At 56.5% G+C, this 23,282-nt stretch overlaps 1 protein-coding gene across 2 annotated transcripts in view; it reads right to left on the bottom strand.

Annotated features, from left to right (window-relative positions):
• The window catches only part of INPP5A (inositol polyphosphate-5-phosphatase A), a 152,423-nt gene that overhangs the window by 87,692 nt on the left and 41,449 nt on the right, over positions 1 to 23,282 (bottom strand). For both annotated transcript variants that reach the window (XM_065923591.1, XM_065923590.1), the window contains exon 2: positions 11,608 to 11,649. In XM_065923591.1, coding sequence (XP_065779663.1) covers positions 11,608 to 11,649 — 42 coding nt within the window. The remainder of the gene's footprint in view (positions 1 to 11,607; positions 11,650 to 23,282) is intronic.

Genomic DNA, 23,282 nt, shown 5'->3' with positions numbered 1-23,282 from the left:
TGGGAAACACCAGCTTCTTCAAGAAAACTGGAGATATCAAGTGAATTTTTCATGTAAGAATAGGCACAATAAAGGAAAGAAACAGGAAGGACCTAACAGCAGCGGAAGATATTAAGAAGAGGTGGCAAGAATACACAGAAGAACCATACAAGAAAGGTCTTAATGACCTGGATAACCATGATAAGTGTGGTTATTCATCTAGAGCCAGACAACCTGGAGTGTGAAGTCAAGTGGGCCTTAGGAAGCATCACTAGAACAAAGCTAGTGGATGTGATAGAATTCTAGCTGAGCTGTTTAAAATCCCAAAAGATGAAGCTGTGAAAGTGCTGCACTCAATATGCCAGCAAATTTGGAAAACTCAGCTGTGGCCACAGGTTTAGAAAAGGTCAATTTTCATTTCAATGCCAAAGAAAGGCAATGCCAAAGAATGTTCAAACCACTGTATAATTGCACTCATTTCACACACTAGTAAGGTCACACTAAAAATCCTTCAAGCTTGGCTTTAACAGTATGTGAACTGAGAACTTCCAGATGTTCAAGCTGGGTTTTGAAGAGGCAGAGGGACCAGAGATCAAATTCCCAACATTCACTGGATCATGGAGAAAGCAAGGGAATTCCAGAAAAACATCTACTTCGGCTTCACTGATGACGCTAAAGGCTTTGACTGTGTATATCACAACAAACTGTGGGAAATTCTTAAAGAGATGGAGTACCAGACCACCTTACCTGTTTCCTGAGAAACCTGTATGCAGGTCAGGAAGTAATGATTAGAACCAGACGTGGGACAACTTAGTAGTTCAAAACTGGGGAAGGAGAACAAGAAGACTGTGTGTTGACACCCTGCTTATTTAACCTGTGCAGAGCACGTCACGTGAAGTGCCAGGCAGGATGAAGCACAAACTGGAACCAAGATTGCCGGGAGAGATACCAAAAACCTCAGACATGCAGATGACACCACTTTAATGGAAGAAAGTGAAGAGGAACTAAAGAACATCTTGAAGAAGGTGAAAGAGGAGGTTTAAAAAAGCTGGCTTGAAACTCAACACTCAAAAATCTAAGATCATGGCATCTGATCCCATCACTTCATGGTAAATAGAAAGGTGGAACGTGGAAGCAGTGACAGATTTTGCTTTTGTGGGCTCCAGAATCACTATGGATACTGACTGTAGCCATGAAATTAAAAGACGCTTGCTCCTTGGAAGAAAAGCTATGACAAACCTAGACATTGTACTAAAAAGCAAAGGCATCATTTTGCCAACAAAGGTCTGTCTGGTTAAAGCTATGGTTTTCCCATTGGTCATGTATGGATGTGAGAGCTGGACCATAAAGAAAGCTGAGCACTGAAGAACTGATGCTTTCAATTGTGGTGTTGGAGAAGACTCCTGAGAGTCCCTTAGACAGCACGGAGATCAAACCAGTCCATCCTAAAGGAAATCAGTCCTGAATATTCATTGGAAGGACTGATGCTGAAGCTGAAACTCCAACACTTTGGCCCCCTAAGGGGAAGAGCTGACTCACTGGAAAAGACCCTGATGCTGGGAGGGATTAAAGGCAGGAGGAGAAGGGGACGACAGAGGATGAGATGGTGGGATGGCATCACCGACTTGATGGACATGAGTTTGAATAAACTCCGGGAGCTGGTGATGGACACGGAGGCCTGGTGTGCTGTAGTCCATGGGGTCGCAAAGAGTAGACACGACTTTGCTGCTGAACAACAACCTAGTTGTTGTTTTCCCAGGCTCTCTGAGTGTCCCCTTCCTCACGTGCCTGCCTTGTTCAGTCACTGTGCTCAAGACAGACACACAGCAAGCACCGGATGGCGTGTCCGTTCAACACCGTCACAAATGCCGCGGGGGCAGAACCAGCTGTCACCCGGGGGACCCCGGGACTAGGAGTGAAAGTGCCGGCCCGGAGCTCTCTGGGCCACTGAGGTCAGAGCTGCAGGCCTCCCCCTGCCTCCAGGAAGGAGCCTAGACAGAGAGCCCTTCGAGGAGGATGGCATAGCTGTCTTGAGGGTGGATGGGAAAGTTCCTCCAAGATGTGGGCAGCAAGGTCAGGCCACGACTGATGGGGAGGAGCTCAGAGAAGCAGGAGCTGGACGGGCAGGGGGCTCCTGGCCCTGGAGAGTCAGGGTCGGGGCCTCCGCTGCGTGGGCTCTAACTGGCCCCCGCCCTGCCCACCTGGGACAGGGTGGCTGCTCACATCTGCACATGCGCTGGGCCAACATTCTTTACCAAAAAAAGGAGCTTCTGCGAACTCTAGGGGGGAAACGTAGGCAACTGATAGAAATACACGGGTTCTTTCATAGGAAGGCTCAAGAAAAATACTTTGGAAAAGAGTGAATTAGAGATTTTGGCAAGGAAGAGCTGAGGGAATTAAAAATAAAAACAAAAACACACCACCCAGCCAAACAAAACCAGACCCTGTCCTGACGTTGTACAGGTGGCGAAGAGAGGGCGGCTCTGGTCTGCAGGACACGCAGAGCCGCCCGGCCCCGCTAAAAATAGCAGCAGCCAGGCCTTGTTAGGCCTGCTCCAAAGAGGAGTATCTGAGTTACCTAAAAAGGAATTACATCCTACAAACAACCCAGTGCAGGCCGGACAGCAGAGATAAGGAGCCGAAAAGCGACAAAGGAATTTCTCCAGAGGCAAGATTGCTATTTACCAGCTACGCCTGAGAACACCCTGCGAGGATGTCTATGACCCTCGGCCCCGGAGGCAGGGGTCCTCTGGACGCCCAGCCACCCACCCTCCGCCCCAGGGCTGCGTCGGGAAGGTGTCGGGGAGGCAGGGGCCTGCCCCCCGAGAAGGAAGGCCCAGACTCAGCTCCTGGCAGCCCTGACCGGACGCGCTCCCAGAGCCCAGGCCCCACACCGCTGCCGGCCGGCAACGAGGACAGAACGAGGCTCTGCGAGCTCGCCAGCAGGCGGGGGGCCTGGCCGTCTGAGCAGCGAGGGCGGCTCCCAGCCCCCGTGTGGGCAGGAGGGCCGCTCCGAGCCCTTGGGGCTGGAGGGGTCCTAGTGTGGCTGTTGGCCCTGGGCACCCACAGGCCTGCATGACCGCCGGCCGCAAAGCTGAAGCAGCGTCCGGGGGTGAACCGTGGCTTTACCCCAGATCTGGACAGACAGACACGAGGCTATGCCTTTCAAGGGGGCAGAAATACGGAGTTTCCTGGGCCTTCAGAGGTCTCTAAGAACGACTTGATTTTCATTCAAGAAGCACCTTCCCTGACAAGGGGCAAGCAGGATGGAAGCAGGTCCTGAGCCGACAGGGTGCCCCTGCCGCCTGGCTCTCCCTGCGGACCCCGGGGCCAGCTGACGGCCACAGCTTCCTGGTCTCAGCCTGGAACCTCCTCGAAGCCGCCCGATTCCTCAGGGTGGTTTCCAGTGCACGGGGACACACACAGTGACCACGGGCTAAGAGGCTGCACAGAGCACCCCCTGCAGCCTCTGACCACAGCAGCCCCACGGGTATGAGTGAGCCCCCCAACTATCCACCTTGGGGGGCCCATGGGCGTGAGCGAGCTCCCCAATATCCACTTCAGGGGGCCCATGGGTGTGAGAGAGCCCCCCAACTATCCACGTTGGGGGGCCCACGGGTGTGAGCGAGCCCTCCCCAGCATCCACCTTGGGGGGCCCATGGGCATGAGAGAGCCTCCCAACTATCCACCTCAGGGGGCCCACGGGTGTGAGAGAACCCCCTCAGTATCCACCTCGGGGGGGCCCATGGGTGTGAGAGAGCCTCCCCAGCATCCACCTCGGGGGCCCAATGGATGTGAGACAACCCCCCAACTATCCACCTCGGGGGCCCATGGGTGTGAGACAGCCCCTCAACTATCCACCTCGGGGGCCCAAGGGTGTGAGACAGCCCCCCAACTATCCACCTCGGGGGCCCATGGGTGTGAGACAGCCCCCCAACTATCCACCTCGGGGGCCCACGGGTGTGAGACAGCCCCCCAACTATCCACCTCAGGGGCCCATGGGTGTGAGTGAGCCTCCCAACTATCCACCTCGGGGGGGCCATGGTGTGAGAGAGCCCCCCACTATCCATCTCGGAGGGCCCATGGTGTGAGAGAGCCCCCCACTATCCATCTCGGGGGCCCATGGGTGTGTGTGAGCCCCCCAGCATCCACCTTGGGGGGCCCGCCTCTCTCCGTACCAGAGGCAGACAGGAAGCCGCGACTCTGGCTTGGGGTGGATGGGGTCCGAGGACCCGGGTGTGATGCTCATGTGTGCCAGGCACTTACAGGGGCAACTCAGGGCGTGTGGGGCAGACGGCACACCCGATCCCCGCCCGGCTGAGCTGCTAGATGCGACCGCGCTGACCCGGCAATCCAGCAGCTCTTCAAGGCCAATGAGGATTGTCATCGGGCCCCTGTGGCTCCCTGGGAAGTGTGCCCTCTTCACGCGCCACGAGGGCGGGCCCTGCGGGCACAGCCCAGACTAGCGGCATCAGCAGCCCGTTGAAGGCTCGGCAGGTCTGCAGGGAGGACCTCGCACCCCAACACGGAGGAGGCTGGGCACTGGGGGCAGCTGCAGACTCAGGCCGAGCCCAGAGCAGAGAGCGGCAGGCGCGGAGGGGCCCCACTGCCTGTGCCCCTGCCCCCTGGCCCCCATCCTGCAGGAACGCACCCTTCCTGTCCCCATGCCCCACACCAGCAGACTAGGGCATGAGCCTGGCTTCTCAGAGGTTGACAAAGAAAGCAGTGGGGACCCCACCTCTGGCCTCCTTGGAGAGGGACACCTCCCTGCTTCCTCGGGACTTTCCTGAACTGCTCTCATCGCTGCACAGACGTTCAGCTCACTTCAATCGCTCAGTCGTGTCCGACTCTGCGACTCCATGGCTGCAGCACGCCAGGCCTCCCTGTCCATCATCAACTCCTGGAGTTTACTCAAACTCATGTCCATTGCGTTGGTGATGCCATCCAACCACCTCATCCTGTCAGCCCCTTCTCCTGCTGCCCTCAGTCTTTCCCAGCATCAGGCTCTTTTCCAAGGAGTCAGTTCTTCGCATCCGGTGGCCAAAGTATTGGAGTTTCAGCTTTAGCATCAGTCCCTCCAATGAACACACAGGACTGATCTCCTTTAGGATGGACTGGATGGATCTCCTTGCAGTCCAAGGGACTCTCAGGAGTCTTCTCCAACACGACAGTTCAAAAGCATCAATTCTTTGGTGCTCAGCTTTCTTCACAGTCCAACTTTCACTTCCATACATGACCACTGGAAAAACCATAGCCTTGACTAGATGGACCTTTGTTGACAAAGTAATGTCTCTGCTTTTTAATATGCTGCCAAGGTTTGTCATAGCTTTGCTTCCGAGGAGTGTCTTTTACTTTCACGGCTGCAGTCACCATCTGCAGTGATTTTGGACCCCAAAAAAATAAAGTCTGACACTGTTTCCACTGTCTCCTCATCTATTTGCCATAAACTGATGGGACCAGATGCCATGATCTTAGTTTTCTGAATGTTGAGCTTTAAGCCAACTTTTTCATTCTCCTCTTTCACTTTCATCAAGAGGCTCTTTATTTCTTCTTCACTTTCTGCCATAAGGGTGGTGTCATCTGCATTTCTGAGGTTATTGGTATTTCTCCCGGTTATCTTGATTCCAGTTTGTGCTTCTTCCAGCCCAGCGTTTCTCATGATGTACTCTGCATATAAGTTAAATAAGCAGGGTGACAATATACAGTCTTGATGTACTCCTTTTCCTATTTGGAACCAGTCTGTTGTTCCATGTCCAGTTCTAACTGCTGCTTCCTGACCTGCATACAGGTTTCTCAGGAGGCAGGTCAAGTGGTCTGGTATTCCCATCTCTTTCAGAATTTTCCACAGTTTGTTGTGATCCACACAGTCAAAGGCTTTGGCATAGTCAATAAAGCAGAAATAGATGTTTTTCTGGAACTCTCGTTTTTTCGATGATCCAGCGGAGGTTGGCAATTTGGTCTCTGGTTCCTCTGCCTTTTCTACATCCAGCTTGAGCGCAGCCATTAACATGTTTCATCAGATGTGTGGCCACTGCTTCATTTCGGTGCTACCACGCATGCTCACATCTAACATAAAAGACGTCCTCAGGGTGCCCTGTGTGCTGCACGCTCACCACACTCACTGACAGTAGTTAGCAGCCACATTTCTGCACATCCCTCACCGCTTCCTGAACAGCCCGCCACACCTTCTGCCCAGGCGCAGGCCAGCTCCCTCCCTTCAGTCTGTAGGACTCTACTTCCTCTCTGGCCAGAGACTCCAGACTCCAGCGAGGACCTTCACCGCCCAGTAGAACGCGGGCAGGCCCTGCGCCACCCCACTCCAGGGTCCCGGCAAGAAAGCATCTCGTCCCCCGGGAACTGTGCCGTCAGGCTCAGGGCGTGAGTGCTCGTTACAGAAGCTCCTTCCACTCAGCTTGCCGGAACCTTTCATCAGAAATGGTTACAGAATTTCAGCAAATGCTTTTCCTGCATCTGCAGAGACGATCGTGTGTTTTTTCTTCACAGTCGGTTGACGTGGGTGATCTTATTTATTAATTTTCGAATGTTAAGCCAGGCCTGCACGGCTTGGTGCTCACGCATAACTTTTTGATACGCCGCTGTTTGTATGCGTGTGTGTGAGTGAGTGTACTACATGCATTGTTACACATGTAAGCAGTTGTACATGCTTGATTTGCTGAAGCTCCTTGAACTTGGGAGTTTATTCCACGCAGGAGGCCGACCTGTGTTTTCAGAGGCGACTCTGGCTTTGTGTCACAGCATCACGTGCCTCAACCTTCCCGAAATGCTCGACAGAAACGTCAGTGTGTGTTGCTCAGACGTTTGACAGAACTTTTCAGTGTTGAGCAAAACTTAAATAAAGAGCTCGTTTATTTCTTCTCGACTTAGCTTCCTTTGCTTTTCCAAAAACATCTTCCTTTCATGTAAGTGTCCAGATTTATTGGCAAATAGTTGTTCATGATAATTCCCTTACTATCTTTTTATTGTCCCCAGGATCTTCAGTGAACATTCCCCAGTGTCAAATTTCTGAAATTGATCATTCTTATCTTCTACTTTCAGAAATTACATATAGAAGAGCAAATTAAGTGGAAAGTAATCAAGAAAAAGGAAAAAAATAGAGAGCAGAAAACAGTGAAGAAGAAATCAGAAAACAATTGGCAGAATAAAATCAAAAGCAGGTGTGCCGAGGCCAATACAACTGGTATGCCTCTAACCGTGCCGTTGACAGAAGGGCCCGATGCCCCTGCATCTGTGCCTGCCTGCTCATTTTTTATTGGTTGTAAACATCAAATTCTGCATTCCAGCTCCCTGGACACTAGCCTGGGCATCCTCAAGGGCTTTAACTGTGGCCAGTGCAGCCTGGCCTCTGATCCCACAGCCACACTGTCCTGCCCTGCCCACTGCCTGAGGTCGGAAAACCAGCATGTCTCATACGTTTTCTGGTTTTAATTTGGTACCTGTTTTTGTGTGTACCCAGGTTCGATCTCTAGGTTGGGAAGCCCTGGAGAAGGGAGGGGCTACCCACTCCAGTGTTCTTGCCTGGAGAAGCCCATGGACAGCGGAGCCGGGCGGGCTACAGTCCACAGGGTCGCAAAGAGTCGCAAAGAGTCGGACACAAATGAGCGATGTTCACTTTCTCCGTGCTAGCTGGAAGCAGATATTACTCATCACATTATTTTTTTAAATGATTCTCAGGGAAAATTGTGAAAGGCTTTCAAATGGGCATAACAGATTGGAGGCGCCCTGTCCCTCTGGGGGTTCTCTCAACCTTAGTGACCCCCGAGCCGTTGTACCGTCCCGTGAACTCTGAACTCCAGCAGAAACGCAAGGATTCAGGGCTGCAGGACACCAGCGTCCAGCGCAGCACAGCTCGCGTGGCCGGTCCGGCACCCGTGGACGTGGGCTCCCCTCAGCGTCGCTGACAGGAGAGGCCGGTGTTCCCCTCTGGACTCTTCTTTGAACCGGTTCTAACACCTTAGTGGTTCTCTCGTTAGTAAATAACAAACATCTGTTATCTCAATAAAAGTCGTCACCACTTGCTCATTTGTCATGTCTGTGTGTGAGCCAGCGCCCCGCGTGCCGTCAACACGCGCGCGCGGTCCTATGACCGGCTGAGGGCAGCACCTCCTCCCTGGGACATGCAGACGTCGGGCAGGAGGCTCTGACGTCAAACTCGAGGCAGAATTGCTCATCTCTCTGCGCGGTTCCTCACTCTCATCCAACCGAGAGCTGAGCACCCCATGTGCACACACTCCTGGGTGCTGGACGCGGCCGCAGGATGGGCCCACCCCACGCACACACAGTCCCGGACGCTGGACGCAGCCGCGGGACAGGCCTGGTCACGTGTGTCCCGCCTGTTACAGCCGACTCCGCCCACCTGGCTCAGTCTGGAGAACGAGGCTTGGGGACCGCCAGAGGCCTCAGGTCTGGTGCCAGCCTCCTCCAGGGCCCAGCCCCCCGGCCCAGCGCAGTCTGTCTGCAGCAATGGAGGCCCCCGAGGGCGTGTCCGGCCCACTCCCCCCGCTGAGCAGCGCCTGCATGTGGCGGGCACCTCCCGAGCCTCGTCTGTCCACGCGAGGAACTCACCCCACGGGCCCCCGGGACCTCAGCTGCCCCTCAGCCCCAGAAAGGCCCCAGCCAGGCACCTCATGAGGACGGGCTGCAGCACATGAGCAGGGGCACGCAGACGCCCAGGCCGGGCGTCTGGAGCCTGCACCTCCAGAATGCGCGTTCAGGCAGAGGCAGCCACCGAGCAAGACGAGGCCGGGAGGGCGCCGACAGGGCCTCTCGAGGGGCAGCAACCTCTGGGACCAGGAGGGGGCAGGCGGCATGGAGGGAGCAAGTGCAGAAGGAGGCAGGGAGGCCCCGCGCGGACCCCCGGCCCTCAGCCCCTGAGACAGGAGGCGGAAGGGTGGCAGGACCCGGGCTCCCTTTGCAGGGCGTGCCGCTGCTCTCAGAGGACGGAGGGGGTGAGGCGGCCGGGGAGGTTCCGGGGGGGCCGTGAAGGGCCCGGGAAGACTGCCGCTGGCCCAGAGGAGGGTGAGGCGGGGGCTAGGCCTGCGGCTGCGCTGGGCCCAGGAGTTGGATGCCCAGGGGAGGCCAGGACCGGGACACATGTGGGGGGCAGCTGGGATGACGCCAGGCTCTGCACCTTCTGGAAGGCGGCCCACTCTCCATGGTGCCGGGACCATGCTCGGATGGAACACGTGAGAACCGCAGCTCAGAGCCGAGGACGGGAACACGGACCACGTTTTCTCCGGCTCCTACATTTTCACAGGATCAAGTTTTACAAAAACGGCAAAAATCATTCCAAGGATTCTAGGAAAATGAAGGTTCTATCCAGTTCTGTTTGTAAAAGCAGGTAAAGCTTCCTTTGAGAAATATTAGAACTGCATAATAGAAACTCCAGGATTAAAACAAGGTCAGTCCCCAGCCCCCTCCCCTGGACCACCGGTCACCTTGCTCTGGGCGAGGCCGCTCCAGCCCAGTCCCACAGCTGCTGGGCCGCGGGCGGCGGGGATCACCCCCCTGACCGGGTCAGCCCAGGAAGTGAGGGGGCCTGTGCTGCTGAGGCTTCTTCCTCCAAGAGAGGCTGCGCCTGCTGCCCAGGGGCTCTCCGCCCGCCACACGCGCTGGTTCCCGGGACCGAGGTACGTGTTCCGGGAAGGAGGCGGGCATCCGGACACTGACTTGGAGGAAAACGCCTGCCCAGCCCCTGGGCTCCGCTTCAGGGAACAGCTGCTGCGTGTGCGGCTGGGAGGCTGAGAAGGGGCGCCCCTGTGGCCTGCGAGTCCTGGGCTCAGAGCCGGGAGGAGAGGGGCTGCCTGGCTCTGAACTCCGCCCCGGAGCAGCAGCCACTGAGTGTCCTGAGCCAATGGCGATTCCAGGTCATCAGTAAAACGCAGGCAAAGGAGGTTGGGCGTGAACCCCATGCCTCCAGCCTGCTTCCCGACCGCCCCAGGGGCTCTCGCAGACGGCAGCCCCAAGGGACCCTCTTGGAGGGCGGCCCCCACGGGCTCTCAGGGATGGCGGCCCCTGGGGACCCACTTGGAGGGCGGCCCCCACGGGCTCTCAGAGGGCAGCCCTCTGGGGCTGTCGGGGACGTGGCCCGCGCCTTCATAGGCCTCCCGCCTGCTCCCGTGCGGCCGTGACCGCCAGGACCCCTCTGAGCCTGGATCCAGGCCCGCCACCCACCACCACCCCCGATGTGCTCCCACCGCGTCTCACACCCGCCGGGGCCGGCTGTGAAAAGCAGACAGACACCCAAGAGCAGCGGTTCTGGCTGAAACCGATGGAGTGGCTGCTGACAGAGAGCGGGGAGCAGACATCGGGGACGGGGCTCCACATGCCAGGGCCTCTCACTCCACACTCAGGCCGGGCCGCTGCTGGGGCCTGAGCACGCCTCAGAGGTCACCCTCCCCGGGAAAGGGGCCTCGCCCGCCCCACTGGGCCAGCTGCCTGCCGGGAGCTGACCCCACAGCTCAGCCGGGCTTTGGCTGGGGGCCCTAAGGCTGCTGCCCACCTGGGAAGGTAAAATCGGGGAAGGACGGGTTCAGAACCCCCTGTGATGGGAACCAGGCCCATGCCCCACCAGACGCTCCCCTGGCACCTCGCGCCCCCCACCCTCCTGGGCCTTGGGTGGGAACCCGTCCCCCTTGGCCGAGACTACCGACCCTCCGACGGCCCAGGCCCTTCCTGCCGGACCCTGGGCCTCTCGATTCCAGAGAGGCCCTGCTACCCAGCCCAGCCCCTCGCCAGTGGCTGGAGCGTCTGGGGGATGTGGACTGCCCACACCAGCAGACTTGACAAGCAGCTGCCCCCAGCGCCAGCTTGGATGGCAGGAGTCGGGGGACAGCCGGACAGACGGCCCCCGAGTGGATCTGCCGTGGGGCCAGCTCCCAGCCCCAGGGCCTCAGCGGCCCGGGGCCACCCAACTCCTGCACCTCCTCCTGCCCTCAAAGCACCTGCGCCCGCCCCACAGACCTGTCGCAGAAGTGCCCCGCGCCGTCGGCCATGCGTTCCCTACCCGGCTCCCTGGTCTGCGACCACGCCAGCCTCCAGGGGCCAAAGTCACTGGGCAGCTCTGGCCAAGCAGGACGCTGTTCACCCACCAGTTCCCAGAGGCCTCTCAGATGCCCCGCCGGGGTCCCATGTGAGCCACCCACCCGGGACCACAGGCTCCAGGAGCAGAGCCCTCTGTTGACCCTGCAGAGCTGACCCTGACATCCAGGAGAGAGCTGAGCACAGATGCAGGGCCCCATGGGGGGCCGGGAAGGGCAGCTGGCCTGACAGGCCTCGCCTGGAGCCTCTGGCCAGAGTCCAGCCCCCGTCACCACCATGCATCCTGCCCAGACCTGGGGGCACACACAGGCTTCACTGCCTCCATCCTGCACCCAGGTCCTCGTGAAGGTCCCCGCTGACAGGCAGAGCCCCAGCCAGGGGGGCATCTGAGAAGGGAGGGGCCTCCGAGGAGGAACCAGGAAATGGGAAGCATTCCCCTCCCCCCTCCCCCCAGTGGGGTCCCCCTCCTCCCTCCCCATGCCGGGGGGACGCCCCCACCCCCCGAGGACAGCGGGGCCGCAGGACAAACCCGGCCTCCCTCATGTGGGCCGGCTGCCGCCCGGCTCTTACCTGATAAAACTCCCGAAGCCAGTTCTTCTGGAGGTTTTCTGGCTGTAAATTAAAGAGAAAAAAGAAGACGGTCAGGCCCGTGACACAGCCCAGCAGCCGTGAGCAGAGGCGACTGTGACGGCCCATCTTCGTGCTCACTGCAGCCTGGGGCACGACGGGGCGGGGAGGGGGGTCCTCCTGGGGCACGACGCTCCAGGTCCTGGTCCGCCACTCAGTGGGGTGAGGGGCGGGCACTGGAGCCTGGACCCACAGCCAGCCCCAGGCCTGCAGGGGAGTGTCCCAGGCGGGGCGTCGGGCAGGACCCAGCGGCGTGGGGTCCCAGGACTGGCCTGAGATCGGACAAAGAGCTGTGTGGCCCCAAGGGTTGACTTCGGGCCTGCAGATCCCAGGGGAGAGCCAGCACAGGGTCCCTGAGAAAATGGGGGTGTGCCTCTTCCCACACATCCTGCCAGGCTCCTGGACCCCCAGGCCAGCCAGCCGAGCAGGGCACGCAGCCCGACCCAAGCCAGCATGGTCCAGGCACTGAGATGGGGACAGGAGACACACGGGGACCCTCATCGGGCGGTGCAGAGCTTCAGACTGGGAGCCGAGCAGCCCCCAGGAGCTGGTGACACCAGCGCCAGTGGCCGACGCCACTGGGCCACACTTAGCAACAGGGAGAAGCCGAATCTGACAGCGCCGGTCACCCGCCACAGCTCAGCACAGACAACCCAGCACCCCTTGGACACACACCCCGGATCCAAGCGGGGCTCTGGGCACCCAGGCTGTGGGCGGAGCCAGGGGCCGGGCTGACCACCGCCGGGCCCAACACAGCAGCAGCAGCGCCACAGGCAGCAGCTGCCGCCCGCGGAGGTTTCCACGTGTCCCGAAAAGCAAGAAGACTGGACTGTGGACAAATAATGAACAAAGAGAAAAGACGGCTGCAGACCCAGAGTCTCACAGACCGCAGAGCAGGGGGCGGAGGACGTCCCAGGCACCTGCCGGATAAAGACGGTGGCCCAAGTCCAGCCAGGTGTGGGGTCTTCCGGTCCCCAAGGCCAGGTTCGGGAGCCAGGCCCCCAGCCCCACGTCTGAGCAGCGACGGGGCACACCCTGCCCCCTCGAGCGCCCTCACAGGCGAGCAAAGAGATGGCAGCAGGAGACCGGCGGCCGGAGCAGCCCCAGCAGAGGCTGAACGTTGATCACTGGGCTTCAGGGAATTGCACGCCCAAGCGAGAGAGAGTCCACCCTACGTCGTCAGGAGGCTGACAGCAGAGAACAGCGAGCGCAGAAGCGGACCCCCAGACACGGCTGGGGGTGCAGGCGCCGTGGGAAACAGCGTGCACTTGCCATGTGGCCCGGCGATGTGTCCACGAGACACAAACACTCATCCACAGAGACAGAGCCACGAGCACTCGCAGCGGCTGACCAGGAGCCGGAAGGCAGGAACCACCCAGAGACCCAGCAGCTCACGGACGGAGGTAAAACATGTGGTCACACACCACGCCACAGGAGCCACTGACAGGCCACACACGGACAGGCCTCAGAAACACCACGCTCAGTGGAAGAGGCTGGACTCCAGCTTACCCAGCGCCCAGAACTGGCAGGTCCACAGACGGGGCAGACCGATGCCAGCCCCGGTGTCCGAGGGCTGGAGCTGGTCTGCGCTGACCATGGGGAGGGCGGCCCCGCTTTGAGAGCAGGGACAGCACTAAAGTGTGCGCCCCTCTCCTACAGACCCTGCTGACCCCCACCTGAGCCAGGGACGCAGCACACCCCACACCGGGGCCGGCACAGGGGCAGGGACCATGGTCAGTTGGCCTCAGGTCCCGAGGCGATCAAAGAAAGAGGACTTTCAGTGCAAGGCCCACAGTTCCACCTCCAGTCCTGACTGAGGACAGAGGGCCTGGTCTGGTGGTGCAGCAGGCCCCACCAGCATTTCAGCAACCTTTTCACACCAGCGCCCATGGGCTCAGCCTGGAGACAGAGGAAGAAGAGATTTGGTCCAGAGTCCTGGCGTCCAGGGGCACGACCTAACATGAGGCCCCTAACCCTGCACTCTAGCCTGTGGCCCCGCCCGACACACACATGTCCCTGACATCCTCGCAAAAACCCTGCAAGAAGCGGCCCTTAGTAGGAGACGGGAGGCCTTAGGACCAGCTGAACTGCTGCCGCTGCAGGCCCCTCACCACATTCCCAACTGACCCTCAGGACAGGCATGACCGGGACCCTCCATCCTGTCCCCGGCCCCGGACCCAACCTGCGTGACTCCCCAGGTGGGCCGGCGAAGTCTCCAAGGGCGAGGACCACCCACCTTCCTAAACCTGAGCTTCCCACCTAGGGCACCCGGGGCTCACTCCCTCCAGGAGGCGTCCAGGAGTTGACCCAGAGCTGCTACACAGGGGGCATGAGCCTGGAGCCAGAGGGGAGACCTGGGTGGGCACAGAGCGGGGCGTCAGGCCCCGACAGCAGGCGCGACGCCCCCATGTTTGAACCAAGGGTCCTGCACGAGGAAGGGCTGAGTGAAGCGCGAGGGCCGAAGGGCCTCCCTCTCCCGAGACAGGCTGGACGCTGGCCGCAGGCAGGGCACTCTCCCAGTGGGTCCCCAGGGGAACACGGCATGTGGGCGAAGCAGGCTGCCCTGCGTGATTCTGGACGGCGCGGACTGGAATCAACACAGTGACAGAGGCTCGCCATGTCCCCTGTAATGGAAACCACACGCACAGGCCCCGGGGCTGAGACAACAGATTTCTCCGCATGGCCTGGGCTCGGTCCCCAGCGCCGCCACCTGGTTCTCAGGCCTCCGCTCCTACCATTCCTACCGGACACTCGGAACCTGGGCCAGGTCCTCCACGGCCATGCACACACACGTGTACACAGACCACACATGCACACTGGGAGCACATACACTCCCACACGTGCACACACATGAGTGCACACACCCGCACGCACACGCACCCACATGTGCACACATGAGTGCACACACCCGCATGCACACGCACCCACATGTGCACACATGAGTGCACACACCCGCATGCACACGCACCCACATGTGCACATGCGTGCCCATGAGTGCACACCCAGACATGCACACACACGTGTACACACACCACACATGCACACCGAGAGCACATACACTCCCACACGTGCACACGCCCACATGTGCACACCCACACATGCACACACATGTGCACACACCTACACATGCAGACACATTAGTGCACACACACGTGCGTGTGTACACATACCACCACCTGGCCCTGGCCCTGTGGGGACGGAGAGCGCGGCTCATGACCCAACCTCCCCCGTCACAGACCTGCACAGCCTCCTGTAAGTGGTGCACAGCCTCCTGTAAGGGGGCACACGGCTGCCTGTTAGTGGCGCGCGGCCTCCTGTTAGTGGCGCACGGCCTCGTGTAAGTGGGTGCACAAGCCTCCTGTAAGGGGGCGCCCACTCTGCCACCACCCAGAAGGCCCGGGCCACACTGACCAGAGCCAGACCAGTGGCTCACGAGGCCCACCTGCTCCGGGGGCCCTTGGCCCCAAGCAGCTTGTAAGTCATCTGGGCGCCCTGCTGTGGCCTGTGAAACGGAGCACAACCCTCCGAGGGGGTCGGGCCCACGGCCTGGGGGCGGTTCAGCCAAGTCAACGGCCTAAGAGCAGCACAGGGACGCTCCGCAGGGCGGCCATGTCGGGATGGGGCGGCAGCACCTGATGCTCCTCTAGTCGGACTCCGGGTCACCAGCTCGCTTAGGTCTCCAGTATGAAACCAGTATGACTCTCAGCCCAGGCGGCTGGGGGTTCCCCGAAACCATTACTAATGAAAGTGCTTTAAACAAAGACACACCCGTGTTTATGTTTAGAGAGGCCTCCAGAGGCTGTGGGATAATTAAAGGGCAGCTCTAAACAGAAAACAGGGGGACCAAAATTACTCTGAAACAGAAGAAATCCACTGGCTGGGGACGAGAGCGTCCAGAGAGCCCAGTCCACCTGCTCATCAGGGCCACGCTGACCCCCTCGGTGACCCGACCCGGGCACTCTTCCTGGCCAGCATCTCACTGCCCAGCCGACTGCTGGCCTCTCAGCCCCTCCGGGTCCCTGTGGGCTGTCCGCTCACCCCTGACCTCCACACGGGGACGTCGCTCTCCTTCACAAGCACTCCTCACGGCCTCGCCCAACTCCAGAGACCCCAGCCTGAACCCTGAGTGCTGAGGGGGCAGCACCACGACCCCAGGCCACCAGACCTCGGGCTCCTCTGCCCTCCCTGCTCACACTCACGCACACACATTCACGCAGACACACTCTCAACAGACACACACACATGCTCACACACTCACACATGCGGACACACAGAGATACACACATGCCCACACACATGTTCACATGAGGACACACGGCTCACAAACTCACATGTGCACCTGTGGGGACACACATGCAAACACACACAGATACACACATGCTCACACGCATACACACATGTGCGCATGTGGGCACACACATTCTCACACATACACCTACTCTCACACTCACACACATGCACACACACAAAAATACACTCACATGCTCACACACATGTGCACATGCAGACACACACATGCAGGGACACACAGAGATACATATACATGCTCACACTCATAAACACATGTGCACATGTGGGCAGACACATGCTCACACACGTGCACATGTGGGCAGACATACACACAAAGATACACACACACAAGCTCACACACTCACACACAGAGATACACACTCACATGCTCCCACACACATGTGCACATGCACACACACATGCACACACAGATACACACATGCTCGCATACACATGGACATGCAGACACACACATGCAAACAGACGTGCACATGTGGACACACACATGCAGACACACAGATACTCACAGGCTAACACACTCCCATGATGACACACATGCTCACACACTCCCATGTGCACATGTGCACACACACACACAGATACACACTCACAAGCTCACAAACGTGCGCATGCAGACACACATGCTCACACCCATAGACAGTCACATATGCTGACACACGCATGCTCTCCTCACACACGCCTGCGCCCCCCGGCCCTCCCCAGCTCCTCCATCCATCTGTCCTTTGCCTCTGCCCCAGGAGCCGCTCTTGGCCAGGCCTGGAGGCCTCCTCATAGTTGCAGCCCATATTTAGCTAATGCAGTTATTTTTAAAACCACTAAAGTAAGAATAAAACATAAACACACACACTAGTTCTTAAAGAAATATTCTCATCTCAGCCCAAAGTGTGGGCCAGGCCGGCTCTGTAAGCTCTGAGAACGTACACGCCACCCTGAGCTTTCATGTACCCTGTCTGCAGAGCAGATTCTCAAAACATGCTGGGAAACGTTAAAAATACTCCTTCTTCCCAAATGCGAAATTCTATTTCTGGAAGTCAATCCTAGAATAAAGTAATCCTAAACAACAAAAATGCTCTGCACACAAACAAGTTCAAGATGGCATTGTTTATAAGAGTTACAGTTAAGAATACCACAGAGAGTTCACTGATAAAGAAAGTCACGTGGGCCGTCTACGGAAAGGAAGGAGGCGGCAACAGAAAGAAATTCCTGAAATGGTAAATAAGTCTTGAGTGTAAACATGCTGGGAAAGACTGAAGGCAGGAGAAGGGGACGAGGGAGGATGAGGTGGTTGGATGGCATCACCGACAAGATGGACATGAGTTTGAGTGAGCTCCGGGAGTTGGTGATGGACAGGGAAGCCTGGCGTGCTGCAGGGCATGGGGTCGCAAAGAGTCGGACACGACTGAGCGACGGAACTGAACTGATAAACCTGGTGCTGCTCACACAACACGGCAAACGGGATGGAACGCCGTTACAGAGGCTAAAAGGGTGAGGTGTGTTTTATTTTAAAAAATACGCAACATCTGACGAGCACACACGAACACGGAAGCAGTTCATACCTTAATGGAGATGGAAGGAGCACACGTGATTCACGTCCACGTACAAGCCCCACAGCAAGGACCAGGCCAGCACCCAGCACACCCCCCTGCTGAGAAGCCCCTGCAGACCTGGCCGCCCACGCGCACCACACCCTTCCCCCGGCCCAGGTGGTCCACAGAGGGAGAGGGGCTGAGTGGGAGGCGGGCGTGGGCAGGAAGCGCGTGGGTGTGGGTGTGGGCGTGGGCATGGGTGTAGGTGTGGGCATGGGTGTGGTCGTGGGCAGGAAGCTCGTGGGCGTGGGCGTGGCTGTGGGCGTGGCTGTGGGCGTGGGCAGGAAGCATGTGGGCGTGCTCTGGCCAGCTCCCGCTTTAAACTCTGCACCGGGGCAATAAAAAAAGACTGAGCAAAGAGCGCCAAGACTGAGTAGTTGTATTTCTTTCTTTTTTTCTTTTATTTTCTCCATTTTAATGCTCATAATTACATTACGCTCATATCTTTAACTCTTAATTTTAAAACCTCGAGGAAGAGAAAAACAAAGAAAGCTCTCAGAATACTTTAGCAACATTTGAAACAACTGCTATTCCCTACAAACAATAAAAAAAAAAGGCAAATGACAAACAGGGAAAAGTATTTTCAGGTTATATGAAAAGTACTGGGCTCATCTGCTTATTACTGCACAAAAACAAGTCAGAAAATCAACAACTCATACACCACACCACAAACATGGACACACACTCCACATACATACACATCCCACACACTACACCACAAACACACACAGACACCACACATCACACAAACCACATACAACAACACAAGCACACACCACAAATACAAACCTGCTCACAGCCACCTGTGGCCAGTGACCACTGGCCTGGATGGAGCAGATTTCAGAACGTTTCCATCAACACAGGAAACTTCTCTGACTCAAGACCAGTGCTGTCCAATCGCTGTATGCGATGATAAGAACGTTCTCTATTTGCACCAGCTGAATTTCCACTTGAAATGGGCTACTGTGACTAAATAACTGAATTTAAATTTTTATTTAACTTTGATTAAATCAGTATGAGTCACATATAATTAGCCATTACTAGACAGTACAGCTCCGTATAACAGAAAAGGAAGAAAAACTTTGCGGCCTAACATGAAAAAAACATAATATTGACTGACAGAGAAAGGAGAGAAAGACAGCATACAAAAGAGGGGGAACTTCAAGCCAATCTCACAGCACAGTGCAAACGCCCCACGTTACAGAATGCAGCAGCAGGTAGAAAATTCACAATCAGTCTATGCAATAAACCATGAGGGAACGGACGGTTCAACATGAGGAAAGCCTCTAATGCAACTGACCAACAAAATGAAGAAAAGAAATGATTATCTCTACAGGGACCGAGAAGTTAACCAGAAACATGGCAGAGGAAAGGCTTGGCCGGGGCTCCGCCTCCTGTGGACAGACGTGTCCCCTGTCAGCCTTCCCATCTCGCTCCAGGGATGGGGGTGGGGGAGACGGGACACGTGAGGGTCACAGCCCAGCGGCAGAGGCCCCCAGCAGATAGAGAAGTCACCACAGACTGCAGATCACCTTGCCCCCTCCTTACCCCACACGAGGAGGCTCCAGGGCAACAGTAATGGACTCCAGATGCGAGAGGGCAAGACACAGGGGCCCCCAAACCAGGACACGGGAGGCAAACCCGAGACACAGGGGCCCCCAAACCAGGACACAGGGGGCAAACCCGAGACACAGGGGCCCCCAAACCAGGACACGGGGGGCAAACCCGAGACACAGGGGCCCCCAAACCAGGACACGGGGGGCAAACCCGAGACACAGGGGCCCCCAAACCAGGACACGGGGGGCAAACCCTCTGACATCACAGCCTCAGCTGACAGTAAACACAGCTCCACCCCCGTCCCACACTGCAGGCCTCAGTCCCTATGACCCAACTCATCACGTGCAGATTTCAACAAAAATCACAAGGCAAGAGAAAATCAGTCTAAACATGATTGACTGATCGATTTATATTTATCGATTGGCTGCACCACGCAGCTTGTGGATCTTAGTTCCCCGGCCGGGGACAGGACCTGGGCCACTCCCCGGCCGGGGACAGGACCTGGGCCACTCGCCGGCCGGGGACAGGGCCTGGGCCACTCGCCGGCCGGGGACAGGGCCTGGGCCCCCGGCAGCTGGACGCTCAGAGTCCTGGTCACCAGCACGTGCGCATGCTCAGCCGCTTCAGTCGTGTGACTCCTTGCGACCCCATGAACTATAGCCCGCCAGGCTCCTCTCTCCATGGGATTCTCCAGGCAAGAGTACTGGAGTCGGTTGTCATGCTCTCCTCCGCGGATCTTCCTGACCCAGGGACTGAACCTGAGACTCCTGCATCACAGGCAGATTCTTTAACCACTGAGCCATCAGGAAAGCCCCCTAATCACCGGACCTACAGGGAATTCCCTAAAGACATTTTTTAAAATGCATCAGAATCAGACTCAATTATGACACAGATTTTGGAATTATCAGAAAGGGAATTTAAAATAACTGTGACAGAAAAAGTGGACAATTTTCAGCAACAGATGGGTAACATAAGCAGCGTGATGGAAACTCTGAGAACCAAAAGGAAACACTAGAAATCAGAAACACTAACAAAAATGAAGTCTGCCTTTGATGGCTCATGAACAGATTAGACATAGCCAAGGAAATAGTAAGCTTGAAGATGTGGCAAAAGAAGCTTCTAAAACTGAAATGCAGAGATTATAAAAACAAAAAAAATTACAGAACATCCAAGAATTGTAATACAACTTCAAAAGATAAAATGTACATAAAACAGCAACGTCAGGAGAAAGAGAGAAGAGGGCAGGTGAAAAGTGTGAAGAAACAACGGCCAAGAACTCTGCAAAGTTACGACCAAACTGCAGATCCCCAAGGCTTACAGAACACCAAGTAGGATAAACACCAAAACATCTAAACCTCATCTTAGACATTCAGACACAGCTGCTGAAAGCTAAAGATGAGGAGAAACCTTGAGAGAAGGAAGGAATCAAACGCACCTCATCTATAGGGGAACAAGGACAAGAATTACCGTGAACTTGACAAAAGCTACACGAGCGAGGGGAGAGTGAATCAAATGTTTCATGTGGGTGGAAAAACCCCAAAACACCAACCCAGATTTACGTGTCCAGCAAAATTATCTTCCAAAAGTAAAGGGGAAATGGACTTAACTTTGGACAAAGAAAAGTGAGGAGACTCACAACCAGTATACGTGAACCCGAAAGTGATGGCTTCAGAAGCTTTTCAGGGAGAAAGAAGATTATATAGGGGACGTAAAATAAGGGGGCTTAAACAAGGGGAAGAAATAAACCAAGGTTAAAAGAATTAACTGAAAAGTTCTTCAATAGAAGCAACATTTATGATAAAATCATAATCAGCCAGGATTTGGTCAGTCTTCCTGGGCGGGCAGAATTCCAACAAGCCTCCAGGCGCCCCACCTGGGCGCTCCCGCCCCAGGCGGGAGTGACTGTAAGATGCCACTCCCCCACCTGGCTGACACCCGGCCAAGATGAAAGGGATTCTGCAGAAGTAATGACATTCCAAAATTAGCAGATCCTAAGTTAATCAACAGGGGGATTATCTCAGGGAGGTCTGACCTTACCTGGTATCAGGTGAGTCATTTTAAAGGGCTAAAGGTCAGAGTCTGGAAGCAAAGGATCTCGCTCTCCTTTGCTGCCCGCTCTCCTTTGCTACCCCGACTCATCGAGACGCCGCAAGCTATAGAGCCTGGGGAGCTGACCCGCAGCCTGTCCCCCTGGGGGCTCCAGACAAGAAGGCGGACCCCGAGAAGGGGACACCCCCCACCCCGCAGAGGAGTGACCTGCGAGGGGCTGAGTCTCTGAAGGCCTGTTCACAGCAGAGCCCATCGCCTCCGTGATGCTACAAACACAAGGGTGTGTGTGCAGTAAAATGAGAGGCGTGTTGCTTTAAACGTTTTCCCCCACTCTGATTTTACGTGGTGTAATGTGAGGATCTAATTTACAACGTTATCCAGATGGTTAAACCGAACGAGTAACCGTCGCCCCCGGTTGCTGCTGCGTGCCCAGTCTGTCTGCGCCTCCCTCCCGCTTTCCTTCCAATAAGCAGCCTTATCAAATATTTATTTCACTTACACATTCAAATAAACAACTCAACGTTTCCTTAGTTTACTGCTTTCCTGGCCTTTTCCTGTTTCTTATTCAGTAATGTTTGGATTTATGTTTATCCTTCCCACGTTCCTTCAGTTTATGGCAGAGTTCTGTATCTTATTTTGACTAAAGTGTTTTCTTTAATTTTATTACTATCACAACTTTGACAATCACAGAGTATATTTATCAGAAGAACGCCACAGCATGCACACCTCTGCTCCTCATCCTAATGCTAGTCCCTTCTTCCTGCGGACAGGCCAGCCAGGCCAGCCCCTCCGGGAAAGTTCAGGCACCTGGCAGGCTGCCCACCATTCCCACGTCCACGCCACCACGTGAGAAGCAGCCACAGGCTGCTGGCATCACGGAGGACACGGTGCATCTGGGGACCCCACGGAGCTGGTGGTGAAACTCAAACAACAAAAGAATTCGGGGGTGGGGAGGGGGGGCAAGATAAAAAAAATTAACATACAAAACCCAACAGCGGTCACAAATACAAACAACAGCCAGCGAGAAGGTTCAAGGGGAAAGGAAGCCCCGTTTATCACAGCAGCACAAGGAAAGGGGCCAGTGGGGAGTGAACTTTAAAATGTGACAATTTTACAAGAGAAAAGTGTTAAGACACTCCTGGCAGAGACGAGAGTCAGACATGAGTCACCGGAGCGCCTCCTGGTCCTCAGCCCGACTCCGGTGGAGCGTCAGGGCTGATCCCCACTGAGCCACCCACCCCACCCAGCTCCACCAGATAAGCGGTTCTAAAGTTCACACGGAGAAACGAGCCATGACTCAAAGTTCGAGTGCCATTTTTAAAGAGAATCATGTGTTCAACTACAAGTTTTTAAAAATTGCAAAAAATAAAAAAAATAAAAATCACATGGCAAAAAAAATAGTAAAATCAAAAACTGCGAAACTGATAGAAAATATCTGTGATACAGATCAGCAGCAAAGAGCTTACCTTCCTAATGTTTGAAGAAGAATTTAAAGTCCAGGGGAAAAAGGCAAAATATGAAAAAACCCAAACAGCATCACAGAAAAGACATCTGACTAACTTCTTGTGGGAGAGAGGTCGCCTGCTTCCTAGACGGGAGGGGCCGGGCTCCCAAGGTGGGGCAGGGGGCACCTGGGCCCCAAAGTCCAACCGGAAACCAAAGCGGGCGCACATGGGGACCCAACCTGCAGTCACCCTGCAGGACAGCGGCCTCCAGGATGGTCATAGGCAGAAGGATCAGGGATGGGGGCGGGACTGGAAGAGAGAACCGTGACCCCAGGCCCACGGAGACCCCACCACGGAGAAACCGTGGAAAGCAACGCGTGGAAGAGACCGGGCTTTGTGGCAGCAGAGCCCGCAGTGGTCAGACAGGCACTGCTTGGAGGCAGGCTGCTTGCCGCCTCCTCCCTAGGCAGACTCCACCCCGGCCCACAGCCCCTCTGCACGCAGGAGGGGCCTGGCTGTGGACGGCGGCCAGACCGGGAAGGTGCAGGCGGGCAGGAGCGGGGCGTGTGGGCCCGGAGGGCAGAGCTGTCAGCGGGCCTCCAGAGCCGCCCCACTCTGACCCCCAGTGCTCACTGAGGGCTCCCCGCCTGGCCAGCCTGGAGGACAGCGC

The sequence above is a fragment of the Muntiacus reevesi genome, chromosome 2, assembly GCF_963930625.1.
Source record: "Muntiacus reevesi chromosome 2, mMunRee1.1, whole genome shotgun sequence".
Taxonomy (NCBI): Eukaryota; Metazoa; Chordata; class Mammalia; order Artiodactyla; family Cervidae; genus Muntiacus; species Muntiacus reevesi.
Note: the sequence above shows the minus strand (reverse complement) of the source record. Positions and strands in the feature narration are given on the sequence as shown.